At 46.2% G+C, this 17,904-nt stretch overlaps 1 protein-coding gene across 1 annotated transcript in view; it reads right to left on the reverse strand.

Annotated features, from left to right (window-relative positions):
- LOC137348617 (uncharacterized) overlaps window positions 1-17,904 on the reverse strand; it is an 86,269-nt gene that overhangs the window by 45,367 nt on the left and 22,998 nt on the right. The window contains exons 10-18 of the mRNA XM_068013896.1: window positions 17,341-17,462; window positions 16,110-16,387; window positions 15,032-15,889; window positions 6,051-6,102; window positions 5,644-5,896; window positions 5,473-5,589; window positions 4,757-4,878; window positions 3,522-3,803; window positions 2,448-3,307 (exon numbers count right to left, since the gene is read on the reverse strand). Coding sequence (XP_067869997.1) covers window positions 2,448-3,307; window positions 3,522-3,803; window positions 4,757-4,878; window positions 5,473-5,589; window positions 5,644-5,896; window positions 6,051-6,102; window positions 15,032-15,889; window positions 16,110-16,387; window positions 17,341-17,462 — 2,944 coding nt within the window. The remainder of the gene's footprint in view (window positions 1-2,447; window positions 3,308-3,521; window positions 3,804-4,756; window positions 4,879-5,472; window positions 5,590-5,643; window positions 5,897-6,050; window positions 6,103-15,031; window positions 15,890-16,109; window positions 16,388-17,340; window positions 17,463-17,904) is intronic.

The following is a 17,904-nucleotide window of genomic DNA, read 5'->3' on the forward strand; positions in this document are numbered from 1 at the left end:
TCCTGTCTGATATAAACCAACCCCACAGTCACTGACACCAATCTCCATCTGTCTGATAGAAACCAACCCCACAGTCACTGACACCAATCTCCTCCTGTCTGATATAAACCAACCCCACAGTCACTGACACCAATCTCCCACTGTCTGATATAAACCAACCCCACAGTCACTGACACCAATCTCCCACTGTCTGATATAAACCAACCCCACAGTCACTGACACCAATCTCCTCCTGTCTGATATAAACCAACCCCACAGTCACTGACACCAATCTCCCACTGTCTGATATAAACCATCCCCACAGTCACTGACACCAATCTCCTCCTGTCTGATATAAACCAACCCCACAGTCACTGACACCAATCTCCTCCTGTCTGATATAAACCAACCCCACAGTCACTGACACCAATCTCCTCCTGTCTGATATAAACCAACCTCACAGTCACTGACACCAATCTCCCACTGTCTGATATAAACCAACCCCACAGTCACTGACACCAATCTCCCACTGTCTGATATAAACCAACCCCACAGTCACTGACACCAATCTCCTCCTGTCTGATATAAACCAACCCCACAGTCACTGACACCAATCTCCCACTGTCTGATATAAACCAACCCCACAATCACTGACACCAATCTCCATCTGTCTGATATAAACCAACCCCACAGTCACTGACACCAATCTCCCACTGTCTGATATAAACCAACCCCACAGTCACTGACACCAATCTCCCACTGTCTGATATAAACCAACCCCACAGTCACTGACACCAATCTCCTCCTGTCTGATATAAACCAACCCCTCAGTCACTGACACCAATTTCCATCTGTCTGATATAAACCAACCCCACAGTCACTGACACCAATCTCCCACTGTCTGATATAAACCAACCCCACAGTCACTGACACCAATCTCCTCCTGTCTGATATAAACCAACCTCTCAGTCACTGACACCAATTTCCATCTGTCTGATATAAACCAACCCCACAGTCACTGACACCAATTTCCATCTGTCTGATATAAACCAACCCCACAGTCACTGACACCAATCTCCCACTGTCTGATATAAACCAACTCCACAGTCACTGACACCAATCTCCTCCTGTCTGACATAAACCAACTCCACAGTCACTGACACCAATCTCCATCTGTCTGATATAAACCAACTCCACAGTCACTGACACCAGTCTCCCACTGTCTGATCTAAACCAATCCCACAGTCACTGACACCAATCTCCCACTGTCTGATATAAACCAACCCCACAGTCACTGACACCAATCTCCCACTGTCTGATATAAACCAACCCCACAGTCACTGGAACCAATCTCCCCCAGTCTGATATAAACCAACCCCACAGTCACTGACACCAATCTCCCACTGTCTGATATAAACCAACCCCACAGTCACTGACACCAATCTCCCACTGTCTGATATAAACCAACCCCACAGTCACTGGAACCAATCTCCCCCTGTCTGATATAAACCAACCCCACAGTCACTGACACCAATCTCCCACTGTCTGATATAAACCAACCCCACAGTCACTGACACCAATCTCCCATTGTCTGATATAAACCAACCCCACAGTCACTGACACCAATCTCCCATTGTCTGATATAAACCAACCCCACAGTCAGTGACACCAATCTCCCATTGTCTGATATAAACCAACCCCACAGTCACTGACACCAATCTCCCATTGTCTGATATAAACTAACCCCACAGTCACTGACACCAATCTCCCATTGTCTGATATAAACCAACCCCAATCACTGACACTAATCTCCTCCTGTCTGATATAAACCAACCCCAAAATCACTGACACCAATCTCCTCCTGTCTCACTTAAATTAAATTTAATCACACAGATATAGGATTGAGTAAAAGTTTATAATTGTATTCGAAACTAATTCCTCATGCCATTCAATATGATCATGGCTGATCATCCACTTCAATCCCTTTTTCCCACACTATCCTCATATCCCCTTATATCATTTGTATTTAGAAATCTGTCAATCTCTGCTTTTAATATACTCAATGACTGAACTTCCACAGCCCTCTGTGGTGAAGAATTCCAAAGATTCACAACCCTCCGAGTAAAGAAATTTCTCCTCATCTCTGTCCTAAGTGGCTTCCCCCTTATTTTGAAATTGTGCACCCAGGTTCTGGACTCCCCAATCAGGGGAAACATCTTAGCTGCGTCTCCCCTGTCTATCCCTTTAAGTATTTTGTAGGTTTCAATGAGATCACCTCTCATTCTTTGAAACTCTAGTGAATACAGGCCCACATTCCCCAATCTCTCTTCACAGGACAGTGCGGCCACCCCAAGTTATCGGGGTTATTAACATCGGCAGAAACAGGCCCCAACTGTCAGAATCAACATGTTCAGTTCTGCAACTGATTAACAGCAGCCAAAACAGCAGAATCCAACTGCTGCAGTCACTTGTGAACTCGCTTGTGTTTCTGCAGATGTGCTGACTGAGTGAATCCCTTCTCACAGACGGAGCATATGAAAGGCCTCTCCCCAGAGTGAACTCGCTGGTGTATCAGTAGTTGGGATGATGTAATGTATCCCTTCCCACACTCAGAGCAGATGAATGTCTTCTCCCCAGTGTGAATGCGCTGGTGTGTGATCAGGCGGGATGACTGGCTGAATCCCTTCCCACACACGGAACAGGTGAACGGTTTCTCTCCAGTGTGAGTGCGTTGGTGGTAGAGCAGATCAATTCTCCTTTTAAATCTCTTCTCACAGTTAGAACATTTAAAAGGTCTCTGATCAGTGTGAACAAGTTGATGTGTCAGCAGCTGGGATGACCGAGCGAATCCCTTCCCACACACGGAGCAGGTGAACGGCCTCTCCCCAGTGTGAGTGCGCTGGTGTGTCAGCAGGTCATTTCTGCTCTTAAAGCTCTTCTCACAGTCAGAACATTTAAAAGGTCTCTCATCAGTGTGAACTCTCTGGTGTTTCAGCAGAATAGACGACTGAGTGAATCCCATCCCACACACGGAGCAGGTGAACGGCCTCTCCCCAGTGTGAATGCGCTGGTGTGTCAGCAGGTCATTCTTGCTCCAAAAGCTCTTGTCACAGTCAGAACATTTGAAAGGCCTCTCATCAGTGTGAACTCTCTGGTGTTTCTGCAGAATAGACGACTGAGTGAATCCCCTCCCACACACGGAGCAAGTGAACGGTCTCTCCCCAGTGTGACTGCGTCGATGAGTATCCAGTTGGGACGGGTAATTGAATCCCTTCCCACAGTCCCCACATTTCCACGGTTTCTCCGTGCTGCCAGTGTCCCTGTCTCTCTCCAGGTTGGACAATCACTTGAAGCCTCGTCCACACACAGACAGGTGTACAGCTTCTCCGTACCGTTAATGGTATAATTTTTTTCAGGCTGTGTAACTGGTTAAAGCTCTTTCCACAGTCAGTGCACTGGAACACTCTCACTCGGGTGTGTGTGTCTCGGTGCTTTTCCAGTCACACTGATGTTTGAAATCTTTTCCCACAGACAGAACAGACAAACATCTGATATTCAGGTCCTGATGAATCGTGTGACTCTGTCAGATCTTGATCTGCTGCTTGGTTTGTATTTCCAGTCCTTAAATCCTCCCCTTCGAATTCTCTGTAAAAGGAGTTTACAAAAGCCATCACTGTTCGTTCAGGATAGAAAATCACAACATTTTCTTCTCCTGCTTCCTGGCCCCAGAAGACCGAGCAGGCGCCCTGCTGCACATTGCCTCCCATAAAGGTGGCAGCTGTTAACCCTGGCCTGTCACTGGGAGAAACCCCACAGCTGCTGCCCTGCTCAGTGCAAACATGGGACCGGTAGCTTCTTATTCTGGGTTTGAAGCTTTCACCAGGTGTTTGTAAATCAGATAATGTTCCCTCTTTTATATTGGGACCTGGGGCGGCACTCAGTGTGTGTGAAGCCCACGTTGACCAGGGTTTATTAACTCGCTCCCTCCAGCCTCCTCCTTCCTTTTGCTCTCATCCCTTCCCCATCTCCCAGAAGCATGATCGGACTCCCCTTGTCCTCACCTTCCAGCCCACCAGCCTCCACATCATCCTCCATCATTTTCCCGCCTCCCGTGTGATGCCACCACCAAACACATCTTCCCCTACTGTTCCAGCATTCTGGTGGGACTGATCCCTCCACGACACCCTGGTCCAAACCTTGATCATATCCAATGCCCACTTTGCTTCCTATGCAAGCAGAGGAGATGTAAATCCTGCCCTTTTAACTCCTCCCCTCTCAATGTCCAAGGCCCCAAACACTCCCTTAAGGTGCAACAGCACTTTTACATGTGCTTTAATTTCATATACAGGGCAGCACAGTGGTGCAGTGATTAGCACCGCAGCCTCACAGCTCCAGCGACCCGGGTTCGATTCTGGGTACTGCCTGTGCGGAGTTTGCAAGTTCTCCCTGTGACCGTGTGGGTTTCCACTAGGGACTCCAGTTTCCTCCCAAAGGCTTGCAGGTTGATAGGTAAATTGGCCATTGTAAATTGCAGGTAGGTGGTAGGAGAATGGTGGGGATGCGGTAGGGAATATGGCATGAATGTAGGATTAGTATAAATGGGTGGTTGTTGGTCAGCACAGACTTGGTGGGCTGAAGGGCCTGTTTCAGTGCTGTATCACTCTATAACTATATTCAATTTAATATCCTACCTCAGGGAAACCAAATGCAGATTCGGAGACCACTTTGTGGAACACCTCCGTTCAGTTTACAAACATGGCCCTGAACATCTGGTCACCTGAATTCTCTGTTCCACTCCCACTCTGCCCTCTGTGTCCTCAGCCTGCTGCACTGTTCTAATGAAGGTCAACGGAGGTTCCAGGAACAGCAGCTCATCTTTCAATTTGGCACTCCAGTCTTCTGGACTCAACAATGTCACATTATTTCAGTTACAGTTCTCTGGGATGTAAACATTCACCCTGGCACTTGGCAGCATCTTCAGGATCGAAGGTGAGAAACCCTCTGTGTGCAGTAAGAATAAAATTGTATGCAAATCTTCCCCTTCTAATCCACTGTAAAAGGAATTTACAAAAGTCATCACTGTCAGTGCAGGATAGAAATTCTGAACAGACAATACTAGTTTCCAGGGAACATTTTTTCCTCTCTTGTTCCCCCAAAGCTGTAAATCCCCGTCCCACACACTCTGCCTCCTCCCTGTGCTGAAATCCAAACCCATCACAACATTTCTTTCCTCCACTGCCAGTTTTCTCCCTCCGCTACTCTGACTGGGTTCAGTTCTCCAGCCCGTGTGCAGAGTGAGAATCAATTCCATGATCCGAAGAAGGGTCACTGACCCGAAACGTTAACTCTGCTTCTCTTTCCACAGATGCTGCCAGACCTGCTGAGTGATTCCAGCATTTATTTTTATTTCAGATTTCCAGCATCTGCAGTATTTTGCTTTTATAATGCAATGATTTTCTCTCCTGGTCACGGGGTGCCTGAAGCCCCGCCCACTCTCTGTGTCGTCATCAATACGCCCGCGCATGCACGATGCTCCATACTCGGCCAAAATGGCGGCCATTAATCTGGAGTTATTTCCGGTAAAAAGGCCCACAGCTGCAAATGAGGTATCTGGAGATTATTAAATAAGAGTAAAATTTGTTATTCCGGGCTTGCGGCCTACACCAGTTGTTTCTGAAGCTTCCCCGCCGGCTCCATTTCGCCCCTGTGCCCCGCCGGCTCTCACCTGTTTCAAAACCGTCTCCAGCGTTCGCAGGCACAGATCAAAGTGACAGTACGCATGCTCCAGATTCTCTCCAGCACTGCGCCTTGGATCTGGGCTCCTGTACAATGAATAGGGCACATTCATCTCCGCGGCGAATGCTGGGTAACAGATCCTCCATCGTAATGACAGCAAAATATTGTGGATGCTGGAAATCTGAAATAAAAACAGAAAGTATTGGAAATACTCCGCGGGTTTGGAAGCACCTATGTACCGTCCTGATGAAAGATCACAGACCTGAAATGTTAACTCTGCTTCTCTCTCCACAGATTTTTAAATACCATCTGTCCAATGGGAGAATGTGCATCACCTGCTTTGAAATGTTGAAGATTTTCCCACAGTCAATGTTCAAAGCAATTCTTCTAATGTGGAAAACACTCCCAAGACATGAAGAAGACGAGTTAGATACCAAGTAAAGCTCCCTCTACACTGTCCCATCAAATACTCCCAGGGCAGGTACTGCACGGGTTAGACACAGTGTAAAGCTCCTTCTACACTGTCCGGGCAGGTGCAACACAGGACAATGTAAATCTGCCTCTACAGTGTCTTGTAATACACCCCCAGTGCAGGTACAACATGGGTTGTCCAACATATGGCTTGTGGGCCAGGCTCCGGCCTGCCAAAGGTTGTATCCTGCCTTCAGTTGTATTTCAGAGATGAGAAATTTCCCATTGTCTTCTTCTTTCAGACCGGCTTTTTTAAAAAAAATTGCGCTGTCAGTTTCACAACTGACAGGTGCTTGCAGCAGTTTCCTAACTTCTGACAGATTTGGGGTTTTCTAGCGGGCTTTGAAAAAAAAGTCAGAAACCAGTACTAGTTCCTGGTGAGCCCTGCCCTGGAAAGCCAGCTCCTGGATACACCCGTCCTGCGGTGCTCATTCCTGTGTACACCCATCCTCCAGTGCCAGTTCCTATGTATCGCTGTCCTGCAGTGCTAGTTCCTGGGTATCTGCCCACACTGTGCTAGTTCCCATATATAGCTGTCCCACAGTGCTAGTTCCTGTGTATCCCAGCCCTGCAGTACTAGTTCCAATGTATACCTGCCCTGAAGTGCTAGTTCCAGTGTATACCTGCCCCACAGTGCTAATTCCTGCGTACACCTGCCTGTAGTGCTGGTTCCTGTGTATCCCTGTCCAGCTTCACTTGTCAGAGCCAAAACATGTTGAATTTGTCTGTAAATCTCACATCCTGGAAATGTGATTTTGAGAATGTGCGGTTGAGATGACGCAAAACCCACTTTCTAAACAAAACTCGATTCATTCATAGGATTAGAATGGCATTTCCTGGAGGTGGAGGGCAGTCGGTTTCCATCCAAATGGATCCGAACAAGACAGATCTGATTCTGAAGATTCTAGGAAGGGAATTCAGAAGCTCCTTCGGGAGTTTAATTAGTTTGTAGTGGATATTGTTCCGGGGAGACCAGTATGTTTTGGAATGGTGGAATCTTTGTTAGAATGAGTGAGTGCAGAGGATTCAGGATTTCACCTTCTTCAATACTTTCTCTGACCTGAGACCAAGAGGTTAGATGTTTATGTTGTGTTGCAGATATCAGCTTCATCTGACACACAGAAGGTCCCTGGTGACTTGAGATACATTTCCTGCAGTGTGTAACAGGATGTTGTTGGTTTATTAAGTGATGAAAACTATTATCCTTCATCTGAAAGATAAACAGCTTTGTAAAATATGCATCTTTGACGGGAATCAAACCCAGGCTGCGATGGCAAAAGTGCCAAATCCTAACCACTAGACCACCAAGCAACAGCAGTCATTGATTGTACGGCCTGTATAGATATAATAGAAGGTATTGGTGTTAATTTGGATATGATTTTGACTTCTTGTGCTGGATGTAAATCCATTTCATAACTCTGCTGCTTACAAACCTATTTGTGTGTTCTTTGTTCATATTTGGTTGAATCTGTCTTCATTTGGAAAATATTTTCTGCCTTTTTTTTCTCTTACTTTTCATTTGTCCCTAAATACATTGAGACACAACACAGATGCACAACATACATTCAGAAATAACACACACACACATTTATTCAGAACCAGCACACTCATACACCTACAATACATTTACAAGTATCACAGTATCAATCATCAATATTTATATATTTAGAACCTGGTGTATATTATAAAAACAAAGTAAATTTACAACTGGTGCACATACAAAGCAATTCATCACATAAACACTCAGTTTATATAGAAACATGACAGCCACATACACACACTCACAGTTTCTATGGTCACACGGTCCTGCTTGAAGTTCTGGGAAACATCTACACACCAAAAGTTGAATAGTTTTTCACAAGCTGCCCCATCCTGTTGTGTATTAGGAGCGGTTTCCTACTTCCCTTGCGGTGATTCTGGGTGATGATTCTGGGACTCGGTGTGTGGAATTGGATTTGAAAGCTAAAGGAAATTCACCACTCAGTGTTCAGCTCTCAGTGTCAATCCTGCACCCACCTTCATCAGGTGTTAGCAGTGGGACTGGAACAAATACAGCCAGGGACTCTGAGTTTACATCAACAGAGATGGAGTTATTTAATGTAGGTAAAACATCATTAAAATGTTCCACTGTGTTCAGAATTGCTTTTCCTGATACCAGCTGCACAATAGCCTAATTTGTGCATTCACAGAATCATTTTCCATTCGTTGCTTTGAAGCCAATAACTTAATATATTTCTAATGTGTTGGTACATGCAACATTTATTTGTTGTTTTTCTCATTTTATTTGTAATTAATATTCGTAAAACTGTTCTGTGTGGCAATGAATGCGGAAGAGGGGGGAAAAAAATCAATGAAAAGCTCCGTCTCTGTGTGTTGTCCAGCCACCAACCTTTCAGTTAACAGCCGGATGCATTAGCTGATTGCACCAGAGACTGACACACATGGATGTTGCAAAATACTCTGAATCAGTGTGTTCGTGAATTAAAGGTTCAGATTGCTGCCCACAATGGCAACTGTCCTCTCTCAGTTTTACTTTTTTCAAAATGAAGGGTGGAACATTCATTGTGGATACATGGAGACAATCTGATCCCACTCACGTCAGCCACATCCACATCACCATGAATCAGCTCTCCTACAACCGGTTCTAATCACAGACCTGAAACACTAACGCTATTTCTCTCTCCACAGATGCTACTTCACCAGCTGAGTATTTCCAGTATTTTCTGTCTTTAACTCCTCCAACCAGCTCCCCCTCCCTTCAAGCCTTTCGTTTTCTTTTCTGTTATTAAGTATTCTGATTGTCCCAGAGTCAATATTAGGTTTAAATTCTTTATTTGCAGGAACGTGAATCATTTCAATGCCTCAGATCAGTTAATTTCACTGATAACATCAGAGTAAATGTTACAGCATCACAAAGAAGGGAAAGGTGCCTGGACTGCAACTGGTCAGTTAACAGTTCACCCTTCATTCTCCCTGATTCCATTTCTTAAAGTGGATCTAAAGATTCACGAAGTTGGAGAATGGGTTCTTCTGTTTCGGTTCCTTTCAATTTTTCCCGCTCCCAACTGGAAATATTTCCCAAAACCTCATCGCAATCCTCCACCTTGCATTGTGTCCAGGGATGAGGATGTTCAGTTTTGTGGAGGGACTATAGAGTCCGGGATTGTTCTTTTTAGAGCAAAGAAGGTTAAGTGGAGATTTAATAGAGGTGTTTAAAATTATAGGAGGGGAGGAGAGGCAACTTGATAGTGTAGATCAGGAGAAACTGTTTCAACGGACAAGAGAGTCGGTAACCAGAGGACATAGATTTCAGATAATTGGCTAAAAAGAAGCCAGGGAGGGGGAGTGGGCCGAGCAAATTTGTTTTTTTACTCAGTGAGTTGTTGTGATCTGGAATGAACTACTTGAAAGGGTGGTGAAAGCAGATTCAATAGTAACTTTCAAAAGGGAAGTGTCAAATAAAAACATTGTAGGGCAATGGGGAAAAGAGGAGAGGAGTGGGATTAATTGCATCGTTCCTTCAAAGAACTGACAGACATGATGGACCGAATGGCCTCCTCTGTGCTGTGTGATTCTATAATTCTGTGTCCCATCATTGACAGCAGCCCCTACCCGCAGGAAGAGTTTCCCCACCTCTGCCATGTTCCTAACGTTGCCTCAATGACAGTAACCTTGTAAGATCCTCCCCCCAGATTGTCCTTTCAGAGCTCCAATCAGGTGACGCTAAACACCCTGGTGGGAAAGACGAAAATCTACAGCAATGTGTTTCAAACAAAGCTGATTAATTGACCTTTATCCAGATTATTAAATTCCAGCCCAGTTATAGAGGTTATTAACATCAGCAACAAATCCCAACTGTCAGAATGAATATGGTTCAGTTCTGGATGAGATTAACAACAGCAGAATCCAAGCCATGCAGTCACTTGTGAACTCTATTAAACTCTACCAGGTACTCTGCGTGCTTAACTAACCAGTGAAACCCAAATATCTGTTTAGTACACTGATCAATCAACCTTACCACAGGGGTAAGTATGTGTGAGAAGTATCCAACTGGAATACCTTTTCCATCTACCACTTACATCATATTGATATAAATAAAAGCAAAATACTGCGGATGCTGGAAATCTGAAACAAACAAGAAATGCTGGAAATACTCAGCAGGTCTGGCAGCATCTGTGGAGCGAGAAGCAGAGTTAACGTTTCAGATCCATCTTAACATTGCCTGCAGGGTTGTGGGACTAGTTATGTTTTAGTTTTAGAGATACAGCACTGAAACAGGCCCTTCGGCCCACCGAGTCTGTGCCGACCATCAACCACCCACTTATATTAATCCTACACTAATCCCATATCCCTACCACATCCCCACCTGTCCCTATATTTCCCTAACACCTACCTATACTAGGAGCAATTTATAATGGTCAAATAACCTATCAACCTGCAAGTCTTTGGCATGTGGGAGGAAACCGGAGCACCCGGAGGAAACCCACGCAGACACAGGGAGAACTTGCAAACTCCACACAGGCAGGACCCAGAATTGAACCCAGGTCGCTGGAGCTGTGAGGCTGCAGTGCTAACCACTGCGCCACTGTGCCGCCCAGATCTATTATCTAGATCTTCCAAGAGCCAGCACAGGTATGATGGGCCAAATGTCTTCAATTTGGGCGGCACAGTGGTGCAGTGGTTAGCACCGCAGCCTCACAGCTCCAGCGACCTGGGTTCAATTCTGGGTACTGCCTGTGCAGAGTTTGCAAGTTCTCCCTGTGTCTGCGTGGGTTTCTTCCGGGTGCTCCGGTTTCCTTCCACATGCCAAAAAACTTGCAGGTTGATGGGTAAATTGGCCATTATAAATTGCCCCTAGTATAGGTAGGTGGTAGGGAAATATCGGGACAGGTGGGGATGTGGTAGGAATATGGAATTAGTGTCGGATTAGTATAAATGGGTGGTTGATGGTCGGCACAGACTCGGTGGGCCGAAGGGCCTGTTTCAGTGCTGTATCTCTAAAAAAAAAATATTATACTTGATCATTCTATAAAAGAGTGAATCTTCATGAGACAGAGAGGAACCAATGAGTATGGAACTGAACCCAACGAGAGTCAGCACCATTCGGGGAGTGGATGTACAGTCTTGAAAGAGTTTTACTCTGTACCCCTATCTCCCTCCCCCCCACCCATCTCCTCAACCTACTAGGGAGTGTTTCATGGGACAGTGTAGAGGGAGCTTAGAGAAGTTGAGAAATGGAACTCCCACAAAAAGCAGTCCATACTTGCTCAATGAATACTTTTGGGACAATTTTGGTTTCCTCCCATTGTTCTGCAGGTTGTTCCCTTAGATTGGATCTTTATTTGTTCCCTTTGGTTTGATTTTAGCTTCACTGCTTGACTCACCAATCAAAATATTTTGTTGGATCTGGCCCTGGGAATTAGCAGCCTCCTCCTTCATCTCCAACACTACAGCCTCTCTCCTCCTCTTTACCTGCCCATCACCCACACCCTGGTCTTAGTTGTGTTCCACACTCTGGGGCTTGGCCCTTCCCCTGGGATTCTCAGTATGAACACGGTGGGACGTTTTTTGAGACAGGATGTCCCAGCTCTCCACCCTGGGATTCTCAGTATGAACAGGGTGGGATGTGTTTTGAGACAGGATGTCCCAGCTCTCAAACCCTGGGATTCTCAGATTGAATAACATCACTGAAGTGCCCAGGAACCAACCTGCTTATTATGGGCTGGGAGTGTTTGATATCAGGGCAGGTGACCAAAAGCTTGGTCAAAGAGGTAGTTTTCAAGAAGCATCTTCAAGGAGGGAAGAGCAGAAAGTAAATCAGACCCTCCATGTCCCAGCTGTATCAACACGTGACAAAGTGCATGGAAAAGACACCCGTCCATTTGGGAAGAAAATTTTAAAAACTAATTTGCTGCTCTGCTTTTGAACCAAGTGCTTGCTATTTCCACAGTCACTGACACCAATCTCCCACTGTCTGATATAAACCAACCCCACAGTCACGGACACCAATCTCCCACTGTCTGATATAAACCAACCCCACAGTCACCGACACCAATCTCCTCCTGTCTGATATAAACCAACCCCACAGTCACGGACACCAATCTCCCACTGTCTGATATAAACCAACCCCACAGTCACCGACACCAATCTCCTCCTGTCTGATATAAACCAACCCCACAGTCACTGACACCAATCTCCATCTGTCTGATATAAACTAACCCCACAGTCACTGACACCAATCTCCCACTGTCTGATATAAACCAATCCTACAGTCACTGACACCAATCTCCTCCTGTCTGATATAAACCAACCCCACAGTCACTGACACCAATCTCCCACTGTCTGATATAAACCAACCCCACAGTCACCGACACCAATCTCCTCCTGTCTGATATAAACCAACCCCACAGTCACTGACACCAATCTCCCACTGTCTGATATAAACCAACCCCACAGTCACTGACACCAATCTCCCACTGTCTGATATAAACCAACCCCACAGTCACTGACACCAATCTCCCACTGTCTGATATAAACCAACCCCACAGTCACTGACACCAATCTCCCACTGTCTGATATAAACCAACCCCACAGTCACCGACACCAATCTCCTCCTGTCTGATATAAACCAACCCCACAGTCACTGACACCAATCTCCTCCTGTCTGATATAAACCAACCCCACAGTCATTGACACCAATCTCCTCCTGTCTGATACAAACCAACCCCACAGTCACTGACACCAATCTCCTCCTGTCTGATATAAACCAACCCCACAGTCATTGACACCAATCTCCTCCTGTCTGATATAAACCAACCCCACAGTCACTGACACCAATCTCCTCCAGTCTGATGTAAACCAACCCCACAGTCACTGACACCAATCTCCATCTGTCTGATATAAACCAACTCCACAGTCACTGACACCAATCTCCATCTGTCTGATATAAACCAACCCCACAGTCACTGACACCAATCTCCCACTGTCTGATATAAACCAACCCCACAGTCACTGACACCAATCTCCCACTGTCTGATATAAACCAACCCCACAGTCACTGACACCAATCTCCCACTGTCTGATATAAACCAACCCCACAGTCACTGACACCAATCTCCCACTGTCTGATATAAACCAACCCCACAGTCACTGACACCAATCTCCCACTGTCTGATATAAACCAACCCCACAGTCACCGACACCAATCTCCTCCTGTCTGATATAAACCAACCCCACAGTCACTGACACCAATCTCCTCCTGTCTGATATAAACCAACCCCACAGTCATTGACACCAATCTCCTCCTGTCTGATACAAACCAACCCCACAGTCACTGACACCAATCTCCTCCTGTCTGATATAAACCAACCCCACAGTCATTGACACCAATCTCCTCCTGTCTGATATAAACCAACCCCACAGTCACTGACACCAATCTCCTCCAGTCTGATGTAAACCAACCCCACAGTCACTGACACCAATCTCCTCCTGTCTGATATAAACCAACCCCACAGTCACTGACACCAATCTCCTCCTGTCTGATATAAACCAACCCCACAGTCACTGACACCAATCTCCCACTGTCTGATATAAACCAACCCCACAGTCACTGACACCAATCTCCCACTGTCTGATATAAACCAACCCCACAGTCATTGACACCAATCTCCATCTGTCTGATATAAACCAACTCCACAGTCACTGACACCAATCTCCTCCTGTCTGATATAAACCAACTCCACAGTCACTGACACCAATCTCCTCCAGTCTGATGTAAACCAACCCCACAGTCACTGACACCAATCTCCCACTGTCTGATATAAACCAACTCCACAGTCACTGACACCAATCTCCTCCTGTCTGATATAAACCAACCCCACAGTCACTGACACCAATCTCCCACTGTCTGATATAAACCAACCCCACAGTCACTGACACCAATCTCCATCTGTCTGATATAAACCAACCCCACAGTCACTGACACCAATCTCATCCTGTCTGATATAAACCAACCCCACAGTCACTGACACCAATCTCCATCTGTCTGATATAAACCAACCCCACAGTCACGGACACCAATCTCCTCCTGTCTCATTTCAATCAATCACACAGATATCGGATTGAGCAAAAGTTTATCATTGTATTCAAAACTAATTCCTAATGCGAGTCCCTGAATTAAGTAAATATCACAGACAGCAGTTCTTAAAGGGACACTGCAGGCCTGAGAATGCAATCAACTAAATTCCAGAATATTAAACTCCATCCCAATTATAGGAACATAGGAGCAGGAGTTGGCCATTCAGCCCATCGAGCCTGCCCCGCCATTCAATATGATCATGGCTGATCATCCACTTCAATGCTTTTTTCCCACACTATCCTCATATCCCCTTATATCATTTGTATTTAGAAATCTGTCAATCTCTGCTTTTAATATACTCAATGACTGAACTTCCACAGCCCTCTGGGGTGGAGAATTCCAAAGATTCACAACCCTCCGAGTAAAGAAATTTCTCCTCATCTCTGTCCTAAGTGGTTTCCCCCTTATTTTGAAATTGTGCACCCAGGTTCTGGACTCCCCAATCAGGGGAAACATCTTAGCTGCATCTCCCCTGTCTATCCCTTTAAGTATTTTGTAGGTTTCAATGAGATCACCTCTCATTCTTTGAAACTCTAGTGAATACAGGCCCACATTCCCCAATCTCTCTTCACAGGACAGTGCGGCCACCCCAAGTTATCGGGGTTATTAACATCGGCAGAAACAGGCCCCAACTGTCAGAATCAACATGTTCAGTTCTGCAACTGATTAACAGCAGCCAAAACAGCAGAATCCAACTGCTGCAGTCACTTGTGAACTCGCTTGTGTTTCTGCAGATGTGCTGACTGAGTGAATCCCTTCTCACAGACGGAGCATATGAAAGGCCTCTCCCCAGAGTGAACTCGCTGGTGTATCAGTAGTTGGGATGATGTAATGTATCCCTTCCCACACTCAGAGCAGATGAATGTCTTCTCCCCAGTGTGAATGCGCTGGTGTGTGATCAGGCGGGATGACTGGCTGAATCCCTTCCCACACACGGAACAGGTGAACGGTTTCTCTCCAGTGTGAGTGCGTTGGTGGTAGAGCAGATCAATTCTCCTTTTAAATCTCTTCTCACAGTTAGAACATTTAAAAGGTCTCTGATCAGTGTGAACAAGTTGATGTGTCAGCAGCTGGGATGACCGAGTGAATCCCTTCCCACACACGGAGCAGGTGAACGGCCTCTCCCCAGTGTGAGTGCGCTGGTGTGTCAGCAGGTCATTTCTGCTCTTAAAGCTCTTCTCACAGTCAGAACATTTAAAAGGTCTCTCATCAGTGTGAACTCTCTGGTGTTTCAGCAGAATAGACGACTGAGTGAATCCCATCCCACACACGGAGCAGGTGAACGGCCTCTCCCCAGTGTGAATGCGCTGGTGTGTCAGCAGGTCATTCTTGCTCCAAAAGCTCTTGTCACAGTCAGAACATTTGAAAGGCCTCTCATCAGTGTGAACTCTCTGGTGTTTCTGCAGAATAGACGACTGAGTGAATCCCCTCCCACACACGGAGCAAGTGAACGGTCTCTCCCCAGTGTGACTGCGTCGATGAGTATCCAGTTGGGACGGGTAATTGAATCCCTTCCCACAGTCCCCACATTTCCACGGTTTCTCCGTGCTGCCAGTGTCCCTGTCTCTCTCCAGGTTGGACAATCACTTGAAGCCTCGTCCACACACAGACAGGTGTACAGCTTCTCCGTACCGTTAATGGTATAATTTTTTTCAGGCTGTGTAACTGGTTAAAGCTCTTTCCACAGTCAGTGCACTGGAACACTCTCACTCGGGTGTGTGTGTCTCGGTGCTTTTCCAGTCACACTGATGTTTGAAATCTTTTCCCACAGACAGAACAGACAAACATCTGATATTCAGGTCCTGATGAATCGTGTGACTCTGTCAGATCTTGATCTGCTGCTTGGTTTGTATTTCCAGTCCTTAAATCCTCCCCTTCGAATTCTCTGTAAAAGGAGTTTACAAAAGCCATCACTGTTCGTTCAGGATAGAAAATCACAACATTTTCTTCTCCTGCTTCCTGGCCCCAGAAGACCGAGCAGGCGCCCTGCTGCACATTGCCTCCCATAAAGGTGGCAGCTGTTAACCCTGGCCTGTCACTGGGAGAAACCCCACAGCTGCTGCCCTGCTCAGTGCAAACATGGGACCGGTAGCTTCTTATTCTGGGTTTGAAGCTTTCACCAGGTGTTTGTAAATCAGATAATGTTCCCTCTTTTATATTGGGACCTGGGGCGGCACTCAGTGTGTGTGAAGCCCACGTTGACCAGGGTTTATTAACTCGCTCCCTCCAGCCTCCTCCTTCCTTTTGCTCTCATCCCTTCCCCATCTCCCAGAAGCATGATCGGACTCCCCTTGTCCTCACCTTCCAGCCCACCAGCCTCCACATCATCCTCCATCATTTTCCCGCCTCCCGTGTGATGCCACCACCAAACACATCTTCCCCTACTGTTCCAGCATTCTGGTGGGACTGATCCCTCCACGACACCCTGGTCCAAACCTTGATCATATCCAATGCCCACTTTGCTTCCTATGCAAGCAGAGGAGATGTAAATCCTGCCCTTTTAACTCCTCCCCTCTCAATGTCCAAGGCCCCAAACACTCCCTTAAGGTGCAACAGCACTTTTACATGTGCTTTAATTTCATATACAGGGCAGCACAGTGGTGCAGTGATTAGCACCGCAGCCTCACAGCTCCAGCGACCCGGGTTCGATTCTGGGTACTGCCTGTGCGGAGTTTGCAAGTTCTCCCTGTGACCGTGTGGGTTTCCACTAGGGACTCCAGTTTCCTCCCAAAGGCTTGCAGGTTGATAGGTAAATTGGCCATTGTAAATTGCAGGTAGGTGGTAGGAGAATGGTGGGGATGCGGTAGGGAATATGGCATGAATGTAGGATTAGTATAAATGGGTGGTTGTTGGTCAGCACAGACTTGGTGGGCTGAAGGGCCTGTTTCAGTGCTGTATCACTCTATAACTATATTCAATTTAATATCCTACCTCAGGGAAACCAAATGCAGATTCGGAGACCACTTTGTGGAACACCTCCGTTCAGTTTACAAACATGGCCCTGAACATCTGGTCACCTGAATTCTCTGTTCCACTCCCACTCTGCCCTCTGTGTCCTCAGCCTGCTGCACTGTTCTAATGAAGGTCAACGGAGGTTCCAGGAACAGCAGCTCATCTTTCAATTTGGCACTCCAGTCTTCTGGACTCAACAATGTCACATTATTTCAGTTATAGTTCTCTGGGATGTAAACATTCACCCTGGCACTTGGCAGCATCTTCAGGATCGAAGGTGAGAAACCCTCTGTGTGCAGTAAGAATAAAATTGTATGCAAATCTTCCCCTTCTAATCCACTGTAAAAGGAATTTACAAAAGTCATCACTGTCAGTGCAGGATAGAAATTCTGAACAGACAATACTAGTTTCCAGGGAACATTTTTTCCTCTCTTGTTCCCCCAAAGCTGTAAATCCCCGTCCCACACACTCTGCCTCCTCCCTGTGCTGAAATCCAAACCCATCGCAACATTTCTTTCCTCCACTGCCAGTTTTCTCCCTCCGCTACTCTGACTGGGTTCAGTTCTCCAGCCCGTGTGCAGAGTGAGAATCAATTCCATGATCCGAAGAAGGGTCACTGACCCGAAACG

This window comes from Heterodontus francisci, chromosome 34 (genome assembly GCF_036365525.1).
Source record: "Heterodontus francisci isolate sHetFra1 chromosome 34, sHetFra1.hap1, whole genome shotgun sequence".
NCBI classification, from domain to species: domain Eukaryota; kingdom Metazoa; phylum Chordata; class Chondrichthyes; order Heterodontiformes; family Heterodontidae; genus Heterodontus; species Heterodontus francisci.